Here is an 18,822-nt window from a genome sequence, read left to right as displayed (position 1 = left end):
CACACACAAGACTGGGAGGGGAGTCGCCCTGGGGGACACCATGGGGAGAGAAAGGAAGGAGGGAGCGCAGCTGTGTTGAGTGCTCAGAACAGACAGAAGAAACACTGCAGCGGGGAGGTAGTTGAGGGAAACACTTCTTTTTAAACACAATCAAAAAGAAGGAGACAAAGCCTTGCCACTATACCAAAAATAAAAAAGAAGTCGCAGCCCTTTAAGTGTGGAACTTGTGTTAAAAAGTAGATATTGCCATTTTCCTTAGGGTAATCTCAGAAACACTGCTTCTCCATCAGCCACGATATACTCTCATTTTGTGGGAAGCATTAACTTCAAAGTAGTTACCCACATGATGGTCAAGATCCTATGATAAGATGCACTACACTGATGAGCAAGGTGATGACCAAGGTGGTGTACAAATGACAGCAGGTCGTTCATGCCAGTCTTGTTTGCCAATAGATAGCAGAACTTTAAACTCCATCCAGCTGCCGACAGAAAAGGTTTCCATTTTTAGTTTGGTTTCATTTGAGCTTCTGTGCATCTGAATATGTTTGTCATATAGATGTGTTGAAGGTTAAGAAAAGAGGCGAGGTGCAAAAAGTTATGTTGTTTGAAAATAGGCATGTCAGGAAATTAGAAGATAATTCAAATCATAACCACGGCTCTGGGTTCCTGTCCAAGAAAAGAGCACAGAGAACCAGCAATGGACGCTTGTCAAAAGAGTCTAGCACCTGTACTGCTGTTCTGCAATCTTGGAAAAATGACTTCTGACTCCAGCTAGGTGTGAGCTAATATGTAACAGTCCAGAAGTGTTTTATGAGATGTTATCCACTTTTAATAACCCCTCTTGCGCTCAGGGCTGGGAAGATGTGGTCAGCAGCTTGTCACCACGACAGCCTGGCCATGCAGAAAAAAACAGCGGCCTTCAGCATCTCTCCCCGCTGTGAGCTGCGAACATAAAATCCTGCTCATATTAGCCCGTGTCGGCTTGATGAACACCCGGCATTACAGTGAAACAGCGCAGGGGGGAAAAAACATTAAAACAATCCGTGTCTCTCTACCAGTGAACATGCCGTAAATCCCAGAGAGACTGTTGTCTGGAAAGATTCTCTCCACTTCCCTTCACTGCCAGATAATACATTGTTCTGTTGCTTTGATCCCTTAATGCCAGGAGATCTAGCGGAGAATATCTTTAAGGGATTTCGGAGACTGATTCAGGTTTTAAACACCGCTGGATTTACATTGGAGCCGCATTTTCACGGAAATCCCAGCGCATCCTCAGACTTGGCAACCCGTGAGAGGCTGGGGCAGCTCTTGTCCCAGTGGCAGGGCAACTGTTACTCATCACTCCTTTGAAAGGAAAGCAGGTGACCCATTTTATAAAAAGTGCCGGCATTTAAGAGCTTGGAAGCAGTGGTGCTGTGATGACACAGTTGCCATGCATTTGTAACAAACAAAGCAGGGTGAGCAGAATGCCACTTCATCAAGGACAACGGGTGTCACACAACCGTGGCTGATAAAGAAATTAACAACTGTGACTAACAGTTCTAGTTCTCAGAAAAGATCAATGAACGTATAAAAAATGCTTAGAACTATGCTCCCCTTAAAAATGAATAGTCTGTAATGAATATACTGGTGACCTCTTTGCTGCATTTTCCTTAAACATTCCCTTTGAAACTACCGTGCTATGTGTAATTGGAGAATTGCTGAAATGCGTCTTTGATATTCCCAAGAGGAAGCCTATGTAACCGAGTTCATGTTAGAATGTTGCAACAAAACACGTGACCATCACATCTGCTCAGGCGACCCTCCCCACTTACACTTCTTGCTCAAAAACACCAGAAAGAGCCATGCCTCATTATCGGATGGACCTATCTAATGGAAATGGCCATGACAGCTGCCGAAGTCAAGCATCACACGCAGAGAAATGGCGAGTAGCACTTCCATTATAGTGGTGTTGCTTTGGGCCTCCAAGAGCAAGAGCAATCAAGGTTTCCTTTTTTAAGGAGGAAAACTTGAATGAGAAAAAAGATGAAAGGAATATTTTTCTCACAATAGTACAGACCAAGGGCCTTCCCAGTCTGCTAAGTCCCACAGCTGCTGCAGCTCAAACCTGGCACATCTGCGGCTAATAACCTCACACCAATTTGGGGAAAGCATAAACACCATTCTTTCTCCATATTTATCTGCCTACAATTAATGGGATTATTGGGCTTCAAAGCAAGCGAATATCGACAGAGACCTCAACTCAAAGAGCTGTGCAATTTTTTTCCAACGGTGCCCATTCCTTAGAGGTCTAAGTAGGATGCGGTACCTCTGCTGGCTGGCTAAATTTGGTAACCCCAGTATCCACACACACAGCCCCCTCCCCAAGGAAAGTTTTCCTTTGAGCCTGTTATTAACCTCTCTCTATGCATACATCAACAGAAATAGTACAACACTGAAAAAAATAACTGGTTTGCAAAGAACTGTTATATGTTGGGTTACAGTGTACACACCACTGAAAAATAAGATACATTTTATGTTCTACATAGTTTTAAATAATTAAAAAAGGATGTTTAAGACAACTGTTCTTCAGCAAGCCTGAAAAAATGCTACCACACTGTAGCTGCTGTTCAGGTTTTAATTTCTTTTGCTGCAATAGTTTCTTTGTCTGGATTTCTGAATAGGAAAGAAAACAGATTCACATGAAAGGTGTCATACAATACTCCATGTAGAAACTGAGTGCACAGGACTTTGTGATGAGTTTTCCCAGTTACTTCGAATACAAGGAGGACACAAAATTGAAAATGTTGGTTTTAATAATGCACAAAGTGTGGTCAACCGCTTCCTTATAAATATCAGCCCATTTGCTTGTATGTCTGTATTTTCCTGTTTCTTCAAGTCAATATAATTCTGTTTTATAATTTCCTCCCATCTCTTCTACTGACAGGTGTGACTGACAATGACCTTCATTACAATGACAGAACATTCAGAATATAGAGCACAACACTGCAGAAAAAGGATCTTTGGTCTTCCGAATTAGCCTTTAAAAGTGACCTACAGGCGAGGTGACGCAGAGTCAAAATAAGTACAGTGATTTTAGTTGGATCAAAAGGGCACACAGTGATAGAACAAGGCTTACTGACTCAAGGCTGACTCTTAAACAAGGAACTCCTTGTAATAAGCCATTAAACTGGACCACCTTCTGGTCTCCTCCCGATCTGGAGAGCCTCATAACCTTTACAACGGTCAGCCGTTCCCTGAATTTTGGAGCCGTACTGAATTAAAATTCTGCTGAAATATCACAGCTCACATAAGGGACTGAAATTCGTGGTACACTTGCCGACAGTGCAGAGCGCGGGCAATAGAGTACAAGAAACAAATTACTGTACAAATGAATTGGCGAGATTTGCTTTAATGAGCCAAAACCCTTCACTGTCAATCTGTTTGATGTAAACAATACAATAGGAATCTAGATTTCCCATTGACATTTGTATTCCAGTAAGAAAAGTATCTCCTCTTTGGAAGAGCTCAAAGAAGGCTACATAGCACAAAACCCAAGTTCAGTTCACAAAAGAGGCTGCTGGTATTTCAAAAGACAGCAGCACAGGGTCATTTACACTGAAAACATTAAAAATAAATACAATGCTTTCATGGTAGTCTTATAGCAGACTAGGACTCAAAAGCAGGCATTCAGTACTGTGCATTAGGCATTTCTAAAACCCAAAAAGCCACTATGTATCGCCAGAACAGATAAAAAGATCATAAAGCAAAATAAGACAACAAAAACACAACAGAAGGCTGTCTTCATAAATTATGCATTACAGTTGTAAAAATGTTATCCTCACCTCATTCATGATAAACTGATGCAAAAAGACTCCTATTTAAAAATATCCAAGCTTGAGGGTTAGTAGTTCTAATTAACAGGGATATCTGACAAAAAATAAAAGCCTTTAGAGGCAAAAAAATGAAACAAGCTGCAAGGTTTCTGTGTTAGGCCACAGAACTACAGAGATACAGACAAGCTCACAAAGAAAAAAAAACACGATAAGCAAACACTTAGCCGTCTTGTGCACTGCTTGCTGATGGTCTCTTTGGTTTTCCTCTTTAATTGGCATTTTCGAAATAAATCTACTAAACAAGAAAAGGCAGATCTAAGGAAATAAAATCAAATTGTCTTTTAATGTAGTAAAGAACAATAGCGCTCTAGTGCAGTAGCTGCCAGGGGCTGAATGAAGTTCTTTCATGTTTTTTGGGAAGTAAGGGAGCAAGATCAGTGCAAAGCAGCGTGCTTCAGGCCTGGTGCTGTGTAAGATTTAGTGTGATACCGGACATGACAGATCTCAAAATAGACAGGGTGATGTCGTTTCTCAGTGTCGGAATTACAGGAAGGCACCGTGCCTCTATTTTTACTGCATGGCTGATCAAATGCCGGATCACAGTAGCCGACTAGTGAACAGGACTGCGGCTCTAAACATGGTCTTTCCACACAGAGAGGCAGACGGCAGCACTGACACGTTGAGACTGGCAAGTGCAGGACCTAGAGAGGAGCAGTCAGCAGGAGCTTCGAAGACTGTTCAACTGGGACTCTGCAACTGCCCAAAGTCTCCACAATCAGGTTAAAACAGTCAGTCTGATGTCCATTTACAAGATATCTTCTGGGTTTTAACACACATACACATACACATACACATACACATACACATACACATACACACTGGATAGGCTGAGTTTTCAAAATTTCAAGTTTCCAAAACAAAAATAACCAACCCATAACAGTTCATGACTTCTGGTGATCAGGCTCACAACGGCTGCATGGATCCATTTCTCACAAAAATGTCGAGTGAAAGCGAGAAACTCCACAGCAGAAGGACCGTAGCATGCCCACTGAAACACTGGCACGGGCAAAGCAACAGAACTGACGCCAGTGTCACAGTGGCATCTTATGCTGCCCACTGAGTTTGGAATTACATGGAGGAAGTGTGAAGGTCGCCAGGCACTGCAAGTGATGGTATAAGCCAGCGGGTACGACAATGCAGCCAAGGACATGAGCCGTTTCCCACAACCCCCCACATGGCCCTGCTTGACCTGCTGTCAGGGTGATGTTACTGTTAAATCAAAAGGGTGTCATGTACTGCAGAGGCCCGCTGTAACTCAACCAGCACTCTATACAAAGAGCAGCCGAACTTGCTCCTCAGTACTGCTGCATCTGTGATGTAAAATCAATGTTCTGATAGAGCATATGCATCAGGCCCCACATGACACAAAATCAAACAACCTGCTCCAGATCTGTGCTTGTTCCAAAGGTGATGTTAGCGTATCTTTTACCCTAAATCTAGAGTCATTACTGAAGACTTAATAAACTATGGTTATGTGAATATTAATTAGCTCTGGCCTTTTCGCTACATTAGAAAGCAGAACTGTCTGAACAAGCTTCCATATAAAGTGAAATAATTGATGGTGACTATTTACTCTTACAAGAGCAACATAACCTTGAAAGGTGTTCTTTGTAAGATCACTAATAATAAAGGCATTTTACTCATAGCATTAATTTGAACGATACATATGGCTAGATGAGGCCAGATGGTATGTAATCTTTTTTTTGGGGACATTGTTCCGCAAAGTACAAATTACAGCACAGACTTTATAACAAACACACAAGGCATGGATTTGTGTTGTTAATCAGCAGCCTTGTTCTTCTGCTCTGTACCTAGATATACAACCTGCTGGTTTTGAGCTTCATGAACCCGTCAACTACATGTTTCCAGACACACCCATCAATCCTTTACGGCGGGAATTTATTCTTCAATTTAAGAAACAGGACTGGAAAATGAAAATTAAAGCCTAAAAACACATTTACCAAAGAGCGCTTTCATGAATCTTTCATGTTCGGTCACACCTAAACCATAATCGTACAAAATTTTAGGAAGTATATTTTAAATAATGCCTAAAAAAGTATATTCCCATTTCAAGTGTTACACTCCATTGGATTGATAATTAAAAGGAAACCGATCACAATCTCCTCTTGCACAATAAAGTCAAAGCCCTGAACAAACGACCCTTGGTGAGGTAGATACCACTGTATGATATCTGAAAATAAAAAGATCTATCGCTGTTTGTTAACACAAGCACATGCTTTTTGCTCTCCCAGGTATGACATTACAAAAGGCTTTTGCACATTATGCACTGAATGACTGTAGTTGAAGAATCAAACGTCCTGAATGCCACAGATAGCCAGAGATGTGTATGCCATCAGAGAGACCCCATTGAGCAACAAACAGAAAATAAAGCCAGGGGGTGCTTTTCTCAAGCTGCTGTAAGAGCTACTTTGTTCGTGGCAAGGACAGTCCATTCATTGTGAAATATGAGGCACTGCAGAGTCACTCTGCTCCAGGGCACTTTCCACAGTTATCGAAGACTGAAGGCAGAAACAAAGCAGTCAAGTCTCTTTGTCAATTGTGCCTCTCCTCCATCTCTGCCTTTGAGCCTCATGAACTAACTTTGGAGAAAACAAAACTTTTGTCTTTAGAGCAGAAGAACAGCAAAAAGAAACTAACTGGTAACATTTTTTTTTTAGTTCTGCCTTCTGTCTTGTAGATGGACATGAAACCTACCCCAAACCAGAGATGGAACTCAGGGGGGGAAAAACCCTAGAACCTCCTCCTTGATACAATTAATTTTAATTCGACTAAAACCCTTCTGCCTCTCAGTGCTGATGCAGACACGCACGGCTCAGAGAAATGCCCTGGAGTTTTCAAAATGTGTAAAATGGCCACTGCATATTTTAATACATTTAGAGCCATCATTTATGTATCCATCCACTTTGGAATCACCAATTCGCTACTGTCTTTTTAGACCTTGGCTTACAGTGTCCACTTCTGTGACCACAATGGGAGAATGAAGAAATTATAAAAGGCTCCTCCATTCTGCACCCTGCTGAGTCATTCATACATCTTTAAAATATTTTAGCCTCCGACGTCTTGCCCAAGCAATGCAGGAAACACAAATCAAAGTTAAACCAGCTGATCAGGGACACTTCTCAGACCCTTGAGGATAGATCTATCTATCCCCCACTGCTTGTAAGTTCACATTCTAATCAACATTAACCCTCCATGATGATTTAACTATGAATACTGACTTTCACATGGTGTAATTGATTTTGTTTTTCTGTCCACTGCCAATTTATACCAGGAAATCAGTAAAACACAAGAGAGGCTGGTATGTATATCACATAAAAAGGCAGTAATGTGAGCTTTACTGTAGAGCATTGTTTCCCCAACTCCAGTCCAAGAAAGACACTAGCCTTCCAGATTTAGGATTCCAGCAAAAAACAATAATTTGTACTGCTTCTTATAATTTTCATGTTGCTGTGTAAGTACGTGCATTTGAGGAAATGGGAGAAATGTGAAACAATGTAGATATTAAAAGGGTCAGGTGCAGTTTCCAAATCTTGGACAGCCAGCAGTCTCCCAAAAGTGGAATTAAGAATCACTGCTGTAAAGCATTCAGAAATGTTGTTACGTGCTTGGCAACCAGTGTGCAGCCACAGCTTTACAATGTACAGCTATGTCCTGACACGGTGAGATTTACATAGGACCCGCTTCTAACAAAAGCCCTGACTTGCATCCAGCAAATGCATCTCTGCCCCTGCAGGCGTGCAAACTGTGGTGTAGCTTTCCGTCTGATCACTCTCCCAGTCCTTGTTTGTTCAGGTCCCAATTAGAGAACACCACTTATTAGCAATGGATCTAAATGAGGTGACTGTGTTATCACACAGACAAGTCAGCTGTATCATCAGTAGGCTTGAGAAAAAAAGGGCCCCAGGCTTCACTGTGACTCTACTATAGAATCCAATTTAGGAAGTTTATAAGAGATAGCAAAAAAGCTAATTATTGCCCTGGGATCCATTTTATATACATTCCATCCCCAATCCCCCCCCCCCTTCAATTTGAGAGTGACCATTTAGATGCCTTTTTCCAAGACTACTAAATGATTAAATGCATGAATGTCACCCGGACCACTCTATAGTGTTACTTTCTAGACTTTCAGCCATACTACAACTTCTGCTCCTATGTCTGGCATTCATGTTGTTTACTTCGTGATTTCTTAAATATTGATCTCCCCCCCACACACCACCTCACCCCCTCCTCCTACTTGCTTTGAGAAAATGTCACATCCAAAAGAAAAGGATTACAAACTCTGTCCCACAATAGTCTGACGGAAAACATTTCTGGGTGGCAGGGTTTAGCAAACACCCAGGGAATGATAATGTCAAATCCATACATATTATTGGGAAAATGCCATCAGTACCTACCAGCAAAACCTTAATCTTCATTCCCTGCAGGAACTAAGGGTCTGGGTGCTTCTACAGCTACTGACCTAATAGCTTGCGCTTCTCTCTCTATTCATACAAAGAAAAAGACACCTCAAATCAATCTCTATTTCTCTTTAATCTTTTTTGTGTGTGTTTGTGTGAACGCCAATATCTGATCTCAAGATAGTACTTCTTTTATTAGAAAACTGGGTTAAACACTTCTTACAAAGCATGTCTGTAATGCGTATCAAAACTATTTATGATCCATCCTAGTCATGCCCACAATTCTTTAAATGCCCCATTAATTGCTAAGAATAATATTCTATGTATCAAAAGGCTGGTCAGACCTAAGAATGCAACATTAAAGGTACATTGACCTTAAAAACACTAACTGAAGAAGACTTGTGTCTAATCATGTTCATACTAGGGCACCAATAAGAAAGCCACTGCGTCAATACTGTAATGGAGAGCAGAGATGTCAACATTAATCCAGCTGTCAGCATGCATCTCTCTTTATCCCCATTAGGAAATAATTCTAAAAATCAAGCATCTCTATGGATTAGCAACAGTATTTAATACAATCTCATCTGTGAACTCAATCAAAAAGATAGATATGGATTATGGCAAAATACGTACGGGATCAATGAAATTTGTAAGAGTCAATCATAGGACTGTGGACCCTTCAGAAAAACAGTTTGTTTCAAGTTAGTTAGTAAAACACGGTTATAAACCTGCAGATCCATAAGCGTTAGGCTCATATTTGAGATCAACGTGCCTAGTCTTTCAAATAATGGGGTTTGCATTTCTCCGAAAAATGTCATTAAAGACAATGACACTTCCTCATAACTAAAGGGAAATTAAGATAAGTAATACATGCTATGAATTTCTTCACCATCTGTAATCTGCATCAAGCAAAAATCATGTTTAATGGAGCACAAACCACAAGCATTCTGCATGACTTGAGGCTCCCCATCCCGATCATTTCCTCTTTTGACTGAATCTGTCTGACACCGATATTTCACATCAGCATAAATAGCTGTAATGCAACCATTATAAATTAGATGTCAACATATAAATGTTATAATATTCTAATATTACAACGAAAAAACTGTAGTATTTGGATAATTTTCTATTTCTTTAAAAAGGAAACAAGGCTATAAGAAAGCAAAGGTAAGGGACATTTCTAAAGGTTTATTGGCCCTTTCTATCTATTGATGCAGTGTGAATCTTATGGATCAATCATTAACTGTAGTCATTTCCAAGGTGGTTCTAACATTTCTCTGCAACAATACACTATATATATACACCAGTATATATAATGGGCATTTATAATATAAGAGCAGCAGACTTAAATGGGTACAATAAATTACTTATTGGTTATCTTTGTTGGTCAGTGTTATAAATATGTATTAAGTTCTCATTTACTATTGAACCTGATGGACAGGCCAACATTGGAAACCAATCATCATAGATAGGTATTTTAACCGATTACTGAAATGTCCTTATAAGTTGAATACAGTGCAATGCAATAAACATACCAAAGAACACTGGCACATTAAAAAGTGGCGGTTTTCACATTAGTGGTCTGTTACAAAAATGTGTCTTATGCCTAAGCATCTGCATCACGCCCTGCAACACAGCCAAGGTGCCATATATGGACCCTGGGGTGCCTGAAATACTCTTGCAGCTGTCTTATCTGCGTCCAGATTGTTTACTTCCACATGATGAGTCTCTATATAAAGAGGCGAGAGGACAATGTGACAATCACGATCACAGAGAAATGTGATCCCGCAGCTTTCTAAATTAGGGACTCGTTAGCACATCCTTGGCGCCTCACATTGACTACAAGTGCCAAACGCATACCTGAACGAGCTCTCCATTTAAAGTATAACTACTGGTCCACCCTGATGCACGTGAAACAGTGTTGTCCTTGAAACCGAGATAAGCGGCTGCATGAAGAGGCTCAGTACTGCTTACCGCCGGTGGCACAAGCGTAAGAGTCCTGCGCACATCGCTGAAAACACTCGACTCTGCAGGGGCCTGCTAAACTTCAACACAAGCGGCTCTGGACAGGGCCTGCAGTGCAGTCCTGAAGTCCTTTCCTAGCATTTTGGGAAACAATACAGCAATCCCTCGCTATGCAAGTTTTTGTTTATACTATAAAGTAGAAATTCCTTTTTTTATTTAATGAACAGATGTTGACTCTTGTCAATGTTGAAATTGACTCTGGGCCCTTGTAAAGTATTGTTCTTCTTTTTTCTTGCTTGTTCTTGGATGAGGAATTTACTTCAATTTTTATGAGATTTTAACTTCTGTATAATAAAGGCTTGTGTGTCTTAAGTGATACAGTACAGGATAGTACTATATAAATGTTTATGCATTTGCTAATGACTAACAATGCATCTACTGCACTGTAAATGAACAGGAATGTTTTTGTTTTCCTATCTATTGTTTATGCCTTGGTTAATGATTTCAAGCATGTTACTTGAATCATTTATCACTCAAGTTATGCTTTTTTATACGGAGATACCATTCAGTGTTGTATTTAGATGTAGTTTTGGTGTTTGAGGAAATGGTTTTGAGTTCTGAAACCATTATATTGGTTATAATGGGTAATTATAACCAATGGGTAATTTAATTTCTGTTATACAAGTTTTTGAGGAACGAATTAAGCTCATGTAACAAGGATTACTGTAAATGGGAGAAACATCCACTGTATATATATATACCTACCTGAAGTAGGTTTAAAACTAAGTAAATATTGGACATACCTAGGGCCAGTAGAAATTCATGTTTTTATATTGTATTTTCTGTTGTACTTGTCTTATGCAAAACTTTACCTTTTGTTCATATATATGAACAACCGATGCCACTTTGGAGTGAAGAGAAAAAAGCAGCCTAGGTTTTGAAAAGAGCATGTCGCTGCTTGCAGAGAAATGCAGGCCAATTGCCCCACTTTTCACATAAATCCCTGCCACTTACAGGTCAGGCTAGAGAACGTTTCTTAATGTGGCTTACTAATTAAAAGAGCTGCAGCAAGTTAAAGGCAAGATGCCTCCCGTTTGCAGTAGGCCATTCTTCACATTTACCTTCCCCCTGCTCAATGGATCTGTATCCGTCTGTTAGGTGGTGTTTGATCTATTAGGCGGTATCTACTGACAAAATGTTCCAAGGGAAACTGAAATAAAGATGAACACAGAATCTGGTCTACCTTAATAACATTCAGTTCTTAAATTATTGCAAAGAGGACTCCCTTTGTGCAAGTTCATTTGGTTTCTTTAGACATTGCAAAAAGCACATTTATTTCTAACAAAAATCACGCCTACACAAATACACGAAGAGCAGAGCTACACACACACCATGATGCTCAGGCATGGCTGTCGCGATCACTCACAGAAATATCTTTTCGTGTCACATTCCTGAGCAGCTGAAACTTAAGATTTCTGAATGATTTAGGAGCTTTCTGGTAGTTAAAAACATAAGGAGTGGGAGCATTTAGAACTGTGGCATTTTTTCTGTATGACTCATTATGCAATTATCTCTTTGAACATGTGTATACTGCCTATCTAGTTAAACATCAGAACAGAAGAGCCCTCAGAAGACCCTGCAGTTCTGTTGCTAACGAGCCCTTTACAATCTCTAGCAGGCCCAGTCCCCTAGACTCCAACTTATTGATTTGCACTGACATTGCCCTCCATCATTTCTGCTACTGTCTGGAACTTTGTGTGCCCCTTCTTGTCTGTTCACAACAGCTAAGACAGATCAAAGAGAGCAGGTTATCTGTTGCTTACAGAATCATCTCATGCAATCCTGCCACAATATCTGCATTTTCTCCGCCATCCTCATTATAACAGACCCCTTGGTTACTATACCATGGACCCAAGAACATAACATCTCAAATTTACAGGATGTGATTTTCAGTGTTTTTTTTTCCCCAAACAAACATTCTTGAACACAACACTCACTTTTACCTCTGTACCAACTTCTGTTTAACTGCAACATGCAAGTCTGTGCCATAACTTTAGTCTTGCTGGTATGCTTAATATGTTTCTCTAAATACTTATGTAAAGACTATGCAAGCTGTAGCTGCAATTAATTAGTACATCCTTTGTGCCTGAATATGCCAATAGCGAGATAATTTAATTTGATCCCGTGACATGCAGTTTTCAGCCACATGACATCTGGCAAATCCAGTGACAGATTGGAAATAGGGTGGAAATTTGTGAATACACAAGGTTTCACTAATTTCCTCTCTCGGTTATAAAGGGTCATGACTTTCTGTTAGTTGGCAGTGGGTATTTTGCCAATCCGAATGTCACTGAATGTCTTTGTTTTTGACACAAATGTTAGGTGCCTGAGGTCTATGCTTCTCTTCCTTCAGCCTAGAAATCCCTATTGCCAAAATCAAACGCAGAGAACAGCACAGGCTTCCAAAGTGGACCCTTTGATGGCCAGAGGGTGGGCGTTAAGGATTCATAACTGCAAAAGCTAGCAGAACCTAAAATATGCAGCGCTCCTACCACTTTAATGCAAAAGTTAGAAGCAATTCCATGTTTGTGTGGATTCACTTGAGCTCCAAACGTACAAACAGCTGCAGCATGTTTAAAAGGAATTCAAAGCAAAGCGATTAAATCTTCCTTTGCTGGAAAAAGATGCCTGAGACCCTATTTGTTTCCTGAGCAATTTAATAAAGACAATTTCACGCTTTTGAATAGAAAAGAGAAGCCCTTCGTTAAACTCATGTACCTACTGAGTTCACTCCTCAATGGCTTAATCAAATTTATTTCAGCATGTTAAAAGAAATTAGATTTTGCTTAAGTGCCCTCCTACCCTCACTCCTCCCCATCTATTTCCAGTTTCAGCTGCCCATGTCCTATAAGCAAGGCCTAAACTACATAAGCCTAAATAATTACTTAACAGCTGAAAGCGGATTCCCTTTCTCTTTGAATACTGTGCAATGTATATAGCACAGCTGTGCATGCTCACTGTCCATGACCTGGGACCCCCCAATTACTTCCTCCACACTGAGCAGTGGAGCTCTGGAGTGAGGGGCTATAGAACACTGAAAAAACAATGGCAAAACAACAGGAGATGGATCCAGGAGGCAAAGTGCTTTTAGTTTTAACACTTTTAATGCTAAACTGCTACCAATCTGGGTTGTGTCACAAAGGGAAAGCACAGCAGAACATTTTGATATGCGTCAAAGACTCAGAAGTCAAGGCCTCCAATCTGGCATAAGGTGGAAGGAAGTATTGTACCTACTGACATACAGGAATACATTTTATGATAGTCGTATATTAATGAGGAACAAGTCATCAATGCAGGAATATATATATAGCAATGCATGACAAGGTCTCATGTAGGATTTCATCACGTTGTTTTTTCCAAGATTTCAAAGTACTGTGAGAGAGCAGAGCAGGTCTGATTTTCTGTGCTGTACCTGTTGAGGGAAGATAATCTTTCCCTGCACTACTTTCACACAGACCAGAGCTGAAATCATTATAACCTGGAGACACTGAATGCCTATTCTAGTTACCACATATGCAAAGTATATCCCATAGCCAACTAGCTCTCAGGCCTTCTCATTAAGTAGCACCCACACCAATGACTATTTTTATTGCAGCTTTAAAAGGAAGAACTAAACTGCTTGCAAGACCAATTTTGACATCGACAGACGATTTCGGTTCTGCTTTAGTGAGAAAACTGCTTTATCATTGGATTAATTTTTTTGGTTTTGCTTCTGTCAGAATGAAAGCAAAACATACGAACATCAGAATCTTGGCATGTCCTCCTGTAACTCCTTGCTCCCCGGACACGTTGTACATCTCGCTGAATTCCAACAGTAAAGGTTGCATGAGAAAATGCAGAGAATAAGAAATCTTCCACACAAATACTTTTTTTGCTTGCAATGGAGCTCTGAATTTAACAGAATTATTCCACTGTCTAAATTCCTCTCTGGGTTTGTATAATCTAGTTTACTGATGTTTCCCCTTAATTCAACTGGCAAAACAGTTTCACACTTCTCTGCTTGAACTGCACTTCAGTGGCGGGTAAAGTGGTCCCTTCCTATAGACAGGCACTATATTTAAATGCAAGGAATTAACTGCAGCAGCGCTGGTAGGGATACAGCAGATAAAAGACGTATCCCTATATTACAATTCCAGAACCCATCGCACAAACTGATCCCTGGTGGTATATAATGGTGGGACTCTTGCCACATACACAAAAAAAAGAAGAAAGACAAAATGTAAACCTTGCATTAGTGGGATTAAGAAACTTTGATTAAATTATTCCAAACCCGCTGTGAGCACAATCACATTAATGCAGAAGGGCCTCAGACATAGCAGCTTCTGAAATAAACAATCACTTCTGGCCTCCACAGCCTGGATGCTTTTCAGGAGGTCAGTGTTGCCATTCACCGCCTCACCGGGGCTCCCAGCCTTAACAGCTGTCAACTTATTCTGCTCTGCATCTCAGACATCTGAATAGAAACTTGCTGACAAGCGAACCTCAAGTAATGCTCAATGACAATGGGAGAAGTTGCAAAACTTTAAAAAAAATTCTAGATCAAAACATTTTTCTGAAACCCACTTAACACTTAAATGTGACTGCTTTCAGCTTTTTTTATCCAAGCTCTGTTCCATCGATCCATTTTATCCAATTCAAGGTTGCAGAGGAGCCGGAGCCTATCCCAGCAAGCCATGGGTGCAAGGCAAGGGATCTCAGGCTAACACAGGGCAGACCGCCACAAACGCACTCACTCACACCAGGGCCAATTGTCCCAGAAGCCAATTAACCTCCCAGCGTGTCTCTGGAATTTGGTAGGAAACTGGACCATCTGGTGGAAACACACATAAACACAGGAAGAATATACAAACTCCATGTAAATGGCAGCCCTGAAATTGATCCCAGCAATGCTAACCACTGTTCCACCATGCCGCCCAGCTCTGCTCCAGTAGAACTCTTCCATTACAGGTGCCAACTGGTGTCGTTACTCACCGCAGGTACTAGCAGCTTCTTCACCTCCTCCACGGCCCTCCTCATCTTGATCTCTGCCCTGGTCTGAGTGTCTTCCACGGTGATCAGAACATGTAAATCCTCATTTAAATGCTCCCAGTTGGGTTTGCCCCGGTTCTGTTCTTCCTGTATCAAAAGAAATGCCAATACCATCACAATTGTGCCTCACACTCGGCTCTTTTCACTAGTGTAGTGGATTAGAAAGGTGCATGATGTGCAATGAGATGTTCATTTCCTGACCCCATTCTGTTGTGGGGTGAGGCTGGAGCAGAACAAGAGATCTTCAGTATGTAGGTGCAGGTGTCATACAGTTGAGAAGAACTTTGATTTGCTTAGTAATGAGGAAAATAATTCACAAATGCAAGCTGTGGCTGAAAAAATCTGACTAATTAGGACTATTCACACCTTTAAATATGCCACTATTATAGCTCAGCAAAAAAAAAAACTAACTGCTTAGACTTGTCAAAGAAAAGGGATTTTTTCATTTATGTAACCTTGGCTGGGGTAAAATCTGAACTTTTAAATGTCGAAATTCACAGTATACTCTTCAATTCACATAAATTGGATAATTCTCACCCCCACTTATCTTTCATTGGATCCTTCTGTAGTCACAGGGTTGAATAGCAGCACCTCTAAAATCCTCAAGGACTCTATGACTGCATGCTGAATGAAGAATATAGTACAACCGTGGGATTTAAGTTACCCCTGGCCTGCACTCTCAGCTTCTTCAGGAGTAAGCAGTATGATAAATCAGAGATAGAACCAGACCTACAGGTTAACTCAGCCATATGTAACTGCTTTTCTGCAGTCACACAAATTAGCCCAAGCCCACGCTTCATGTGTGCACCAATCTGAGCAGGAGGGGATACAGTGTTAAACTGCCTTGGGCTTAAAGGAAAAGTGCTCCTGATTATTACACAAACGCCTGTGTCAGAGCCTTCGAGAACACGCCACAAAGAGAGCTGCTACTGTCGGAGAACGGTGTTTCTTCCCCTGTCTTTCTCCCATTATGTCCAAGATTATTTCTCTTTAACTCTCAAAAAATTACATGGCATTACTCTGCTCTTCTGACAGTCTGCACAAGTGACAAATAAAAGATCAGTCAGGGTGCCACAAAAAAAGAGAGGTAGAAAGAAATAAGCAACAGCTAGAAATATCAACAAAACAACCAGTTAAACTGCCAAAACTACTTTTAGTAGACCCATATTTAGTACTTTAAGGCAAGCACTTCAAAGGCAGTTGACTTAAAGGCTTAAATGTATTGCTAAAAATATGTGACAAACGGGTTCACTTTTTGTTTTTCAAAATACTTCATAAAACCATCCTAGTGTAAGTGTATACATTATATTCCTAAAGGCCAACTGGCTAGATCACCATCTTATTCTTGGCCAATGTAAGCTAATCACACTCAGATCTGCCATTGCAATTAAAGTACAAGCCTACTACACAGCTACCATCACCCAGACAGGAGCACTGCTGGAGTTACAGATGTAAGACACTTTTTTGCTGTTAGTAAACTCCTTGTCCGCTGTCAAATGTAGGTTGTCTGAGCAACAGAAATGTCTCACTGTAAAATGTAGACTGTGAATCCCAGCAGGCACTGTACCCAACACATGTGAAACTTAAGAGCTTTGCACAGACTGTACAGGCAATCTGTTGCTATGAAACAATTACAGACAAATGTATCGCCTGCAACAGTTTGTCACTAATGGCTTCACATTCTTTTGTCCTACAAAATGCTCAAGAAAGCCAGTGTAAGTGTATACACCATATTCCTAAACAGCACAAAAAATCCTAAAGATCTGCATTATGGTATTTCTTTAATTTGCGATTAAGTTTTATTTTAGAAAAATTGAAACACATTAAACATGTAAAATCTCTTCACTTCTTGCAACCTGCAGGATATTTTCTTTAACTCTAGGCTTGAACTCCAGACTAGAAATCTCCAGAAAACTGGAGACACTATGACATTGTAGTCAAGAAACTGTTCTGTTGTGCAGTTAAGAAAGCACTCGCCCCATATGAACTCTCTGAAGTCAACAGGTGAAGAAAAGCTACATTAATAAACATAATGAATATTTTAGGTAGTTTTTTGGTTTCTCAAGGTTTCTCATTTCCCAGGTGGCTCAGCATAACAACACAGCACAAGTTTTCAGTTCTTGTAGGTTGTCCTCAAAAAGTGCTTTGCTTGCACTCTACAACGTGCGTTGTACAATTCAGGGCCTGTGTCGCCTTCTGATGTCTAAAATCACAGCCAGCTAAAAATAACAATTCTATCAACACCGACAGCTAGGGGACATTTGCAGTAAGCATAGTTCACACCATTTGTACACGATCACTAAGTCTCAGTCTCAACTGCAGCACCTGTTCCAGTGGGAAGATATACTCCACATCATTAGCACTCTAAATGCCACCAGGCCAAAGGGATTCAAGTGGGAACAACTGCATTTACTAGCAACTGTAAACCAAATGAAAGAAATAAAAGAAGTCCACAAATGAAAATAAAGAAAAATTAAAGCACTTACAAAAACAGCACAAAAACTTGCTGATCATTCAGAGCACATGATCACTAAACTCAAAACAACCCTTCCATCAGCATTTCCTCTCCTCTTCCATATTCCTCTTACAGTAAGCCCATAAAGTGTGATCACAGAACTAGATACACAGCTGCATCGTCTGAAGAAGAAAGCTTACTGTACTTCAAAACCTTATGTTCTACCAAGTACAAAAGATTCTGTATGTGATTACTCTCTCATGTGTGATCTGCTCAGACCACAAGCCACCTTGATCTTGGTTAAGAAATGGAAGCTTTGCTTGTTTTGGTGTTTGTCTTCTTTAGATTAAAATCTCTCATTGCCCAACCCCTGAGAAAGGACAATGGTTTTCAAATGGGTTTCTGGTATGACAGGCAACAGGAACTGTGAATGTCTCTTCCAATCCACCATGATTCACAGCTTGCTGCCCTAATACACACAGCAACCTTCCAAATACCTGCCTCAAACACTGTGCTGTAGGCTTGCCTGGGGAGCTGTCAAGACACTGAAAACAGCCAGTGATTCAACTAGACCAATTCCCTGTAAATGTTTCCTTGCTCAAAACAAAATGTAAAAAAAGCTTGGCTTTTTAATATTATGTAAGGAGTAGATGCTCTCCTCCAGTGTTTTTAATCTCATTTTTAGGACTAAAACTCAGCTGGGTTCTGGACATGCCTGACAAAGACTAGAAAATTAAGAGGAAATAAAACTATCCCACTTTTGTCTCCACCAAAATAAAAAGAGCTCATCACAACAGAAACTAGTTTATGTGAAGTCACAGCATAAGAATATGAAGGGTTATAGGGAAAAATAAAAAATCCCAATGAAATTGTCAAAAACATAAAAGATTAACAGCAATTTCTGATGTTGCAGGGACCAAGCACAAAAATTACTTTGCTGTGGCTGAAGGCCATGAAAAAAATAATATATATATTTGTTCTTTAACCCCATTTCCAACCCTTGCCTGTCTGTTATCAAATC

General features: G+C 40.3%; 1 protein-coding gene across 4 annotated transcripts in view; it reads right to left on the bottom strand.

The window, feature by feature from the left end:
- The window catches only part of qkia (QKI, KH domain containing, RNA binding a), an 82,198-nt gene that overhangs the window by 18,872 nt on the left and 44,504 nt on the right, over window positions 1-18,822 (bottom strand). For all 4 annotated transcript variants that reach the window (XM_015348578.2, XM_015348581.2, XM_015348580.2 and 1 more), the window contains exon 4: window positions 15,290-15,433. In XM_015348578.2, the coding sequence (XP_015204064.1) occupies window positions 15,290-15,433 (144 nt within the window). The remainder of the gene's footprint in view (window positions 1-15,289; window positions 15,434-18,822) is intronic.

The sequence above is a fragment of the Lepisosteus oculatus genome, chromosome 11 (genome assembly GCF_040954835.1).
Source record: "Lepisosteus oculatus isolate fLepOcu1 chromosome 11, fLepOcu1.hap2, whole genome shotgun sequence".
In the NCBI taxonomy this organism is placed as follows: Eukaryota; Metazoa; Chordata; class Actinopteri; order Semionotiformes; family Lepisosteidae; genus Lepisosteus; species Lepisosteus oculatus.
Note: the sequence above shows the minus strand (reverse complement) of the source record. Positions and strands in the feature narration are given on the sequence as shown.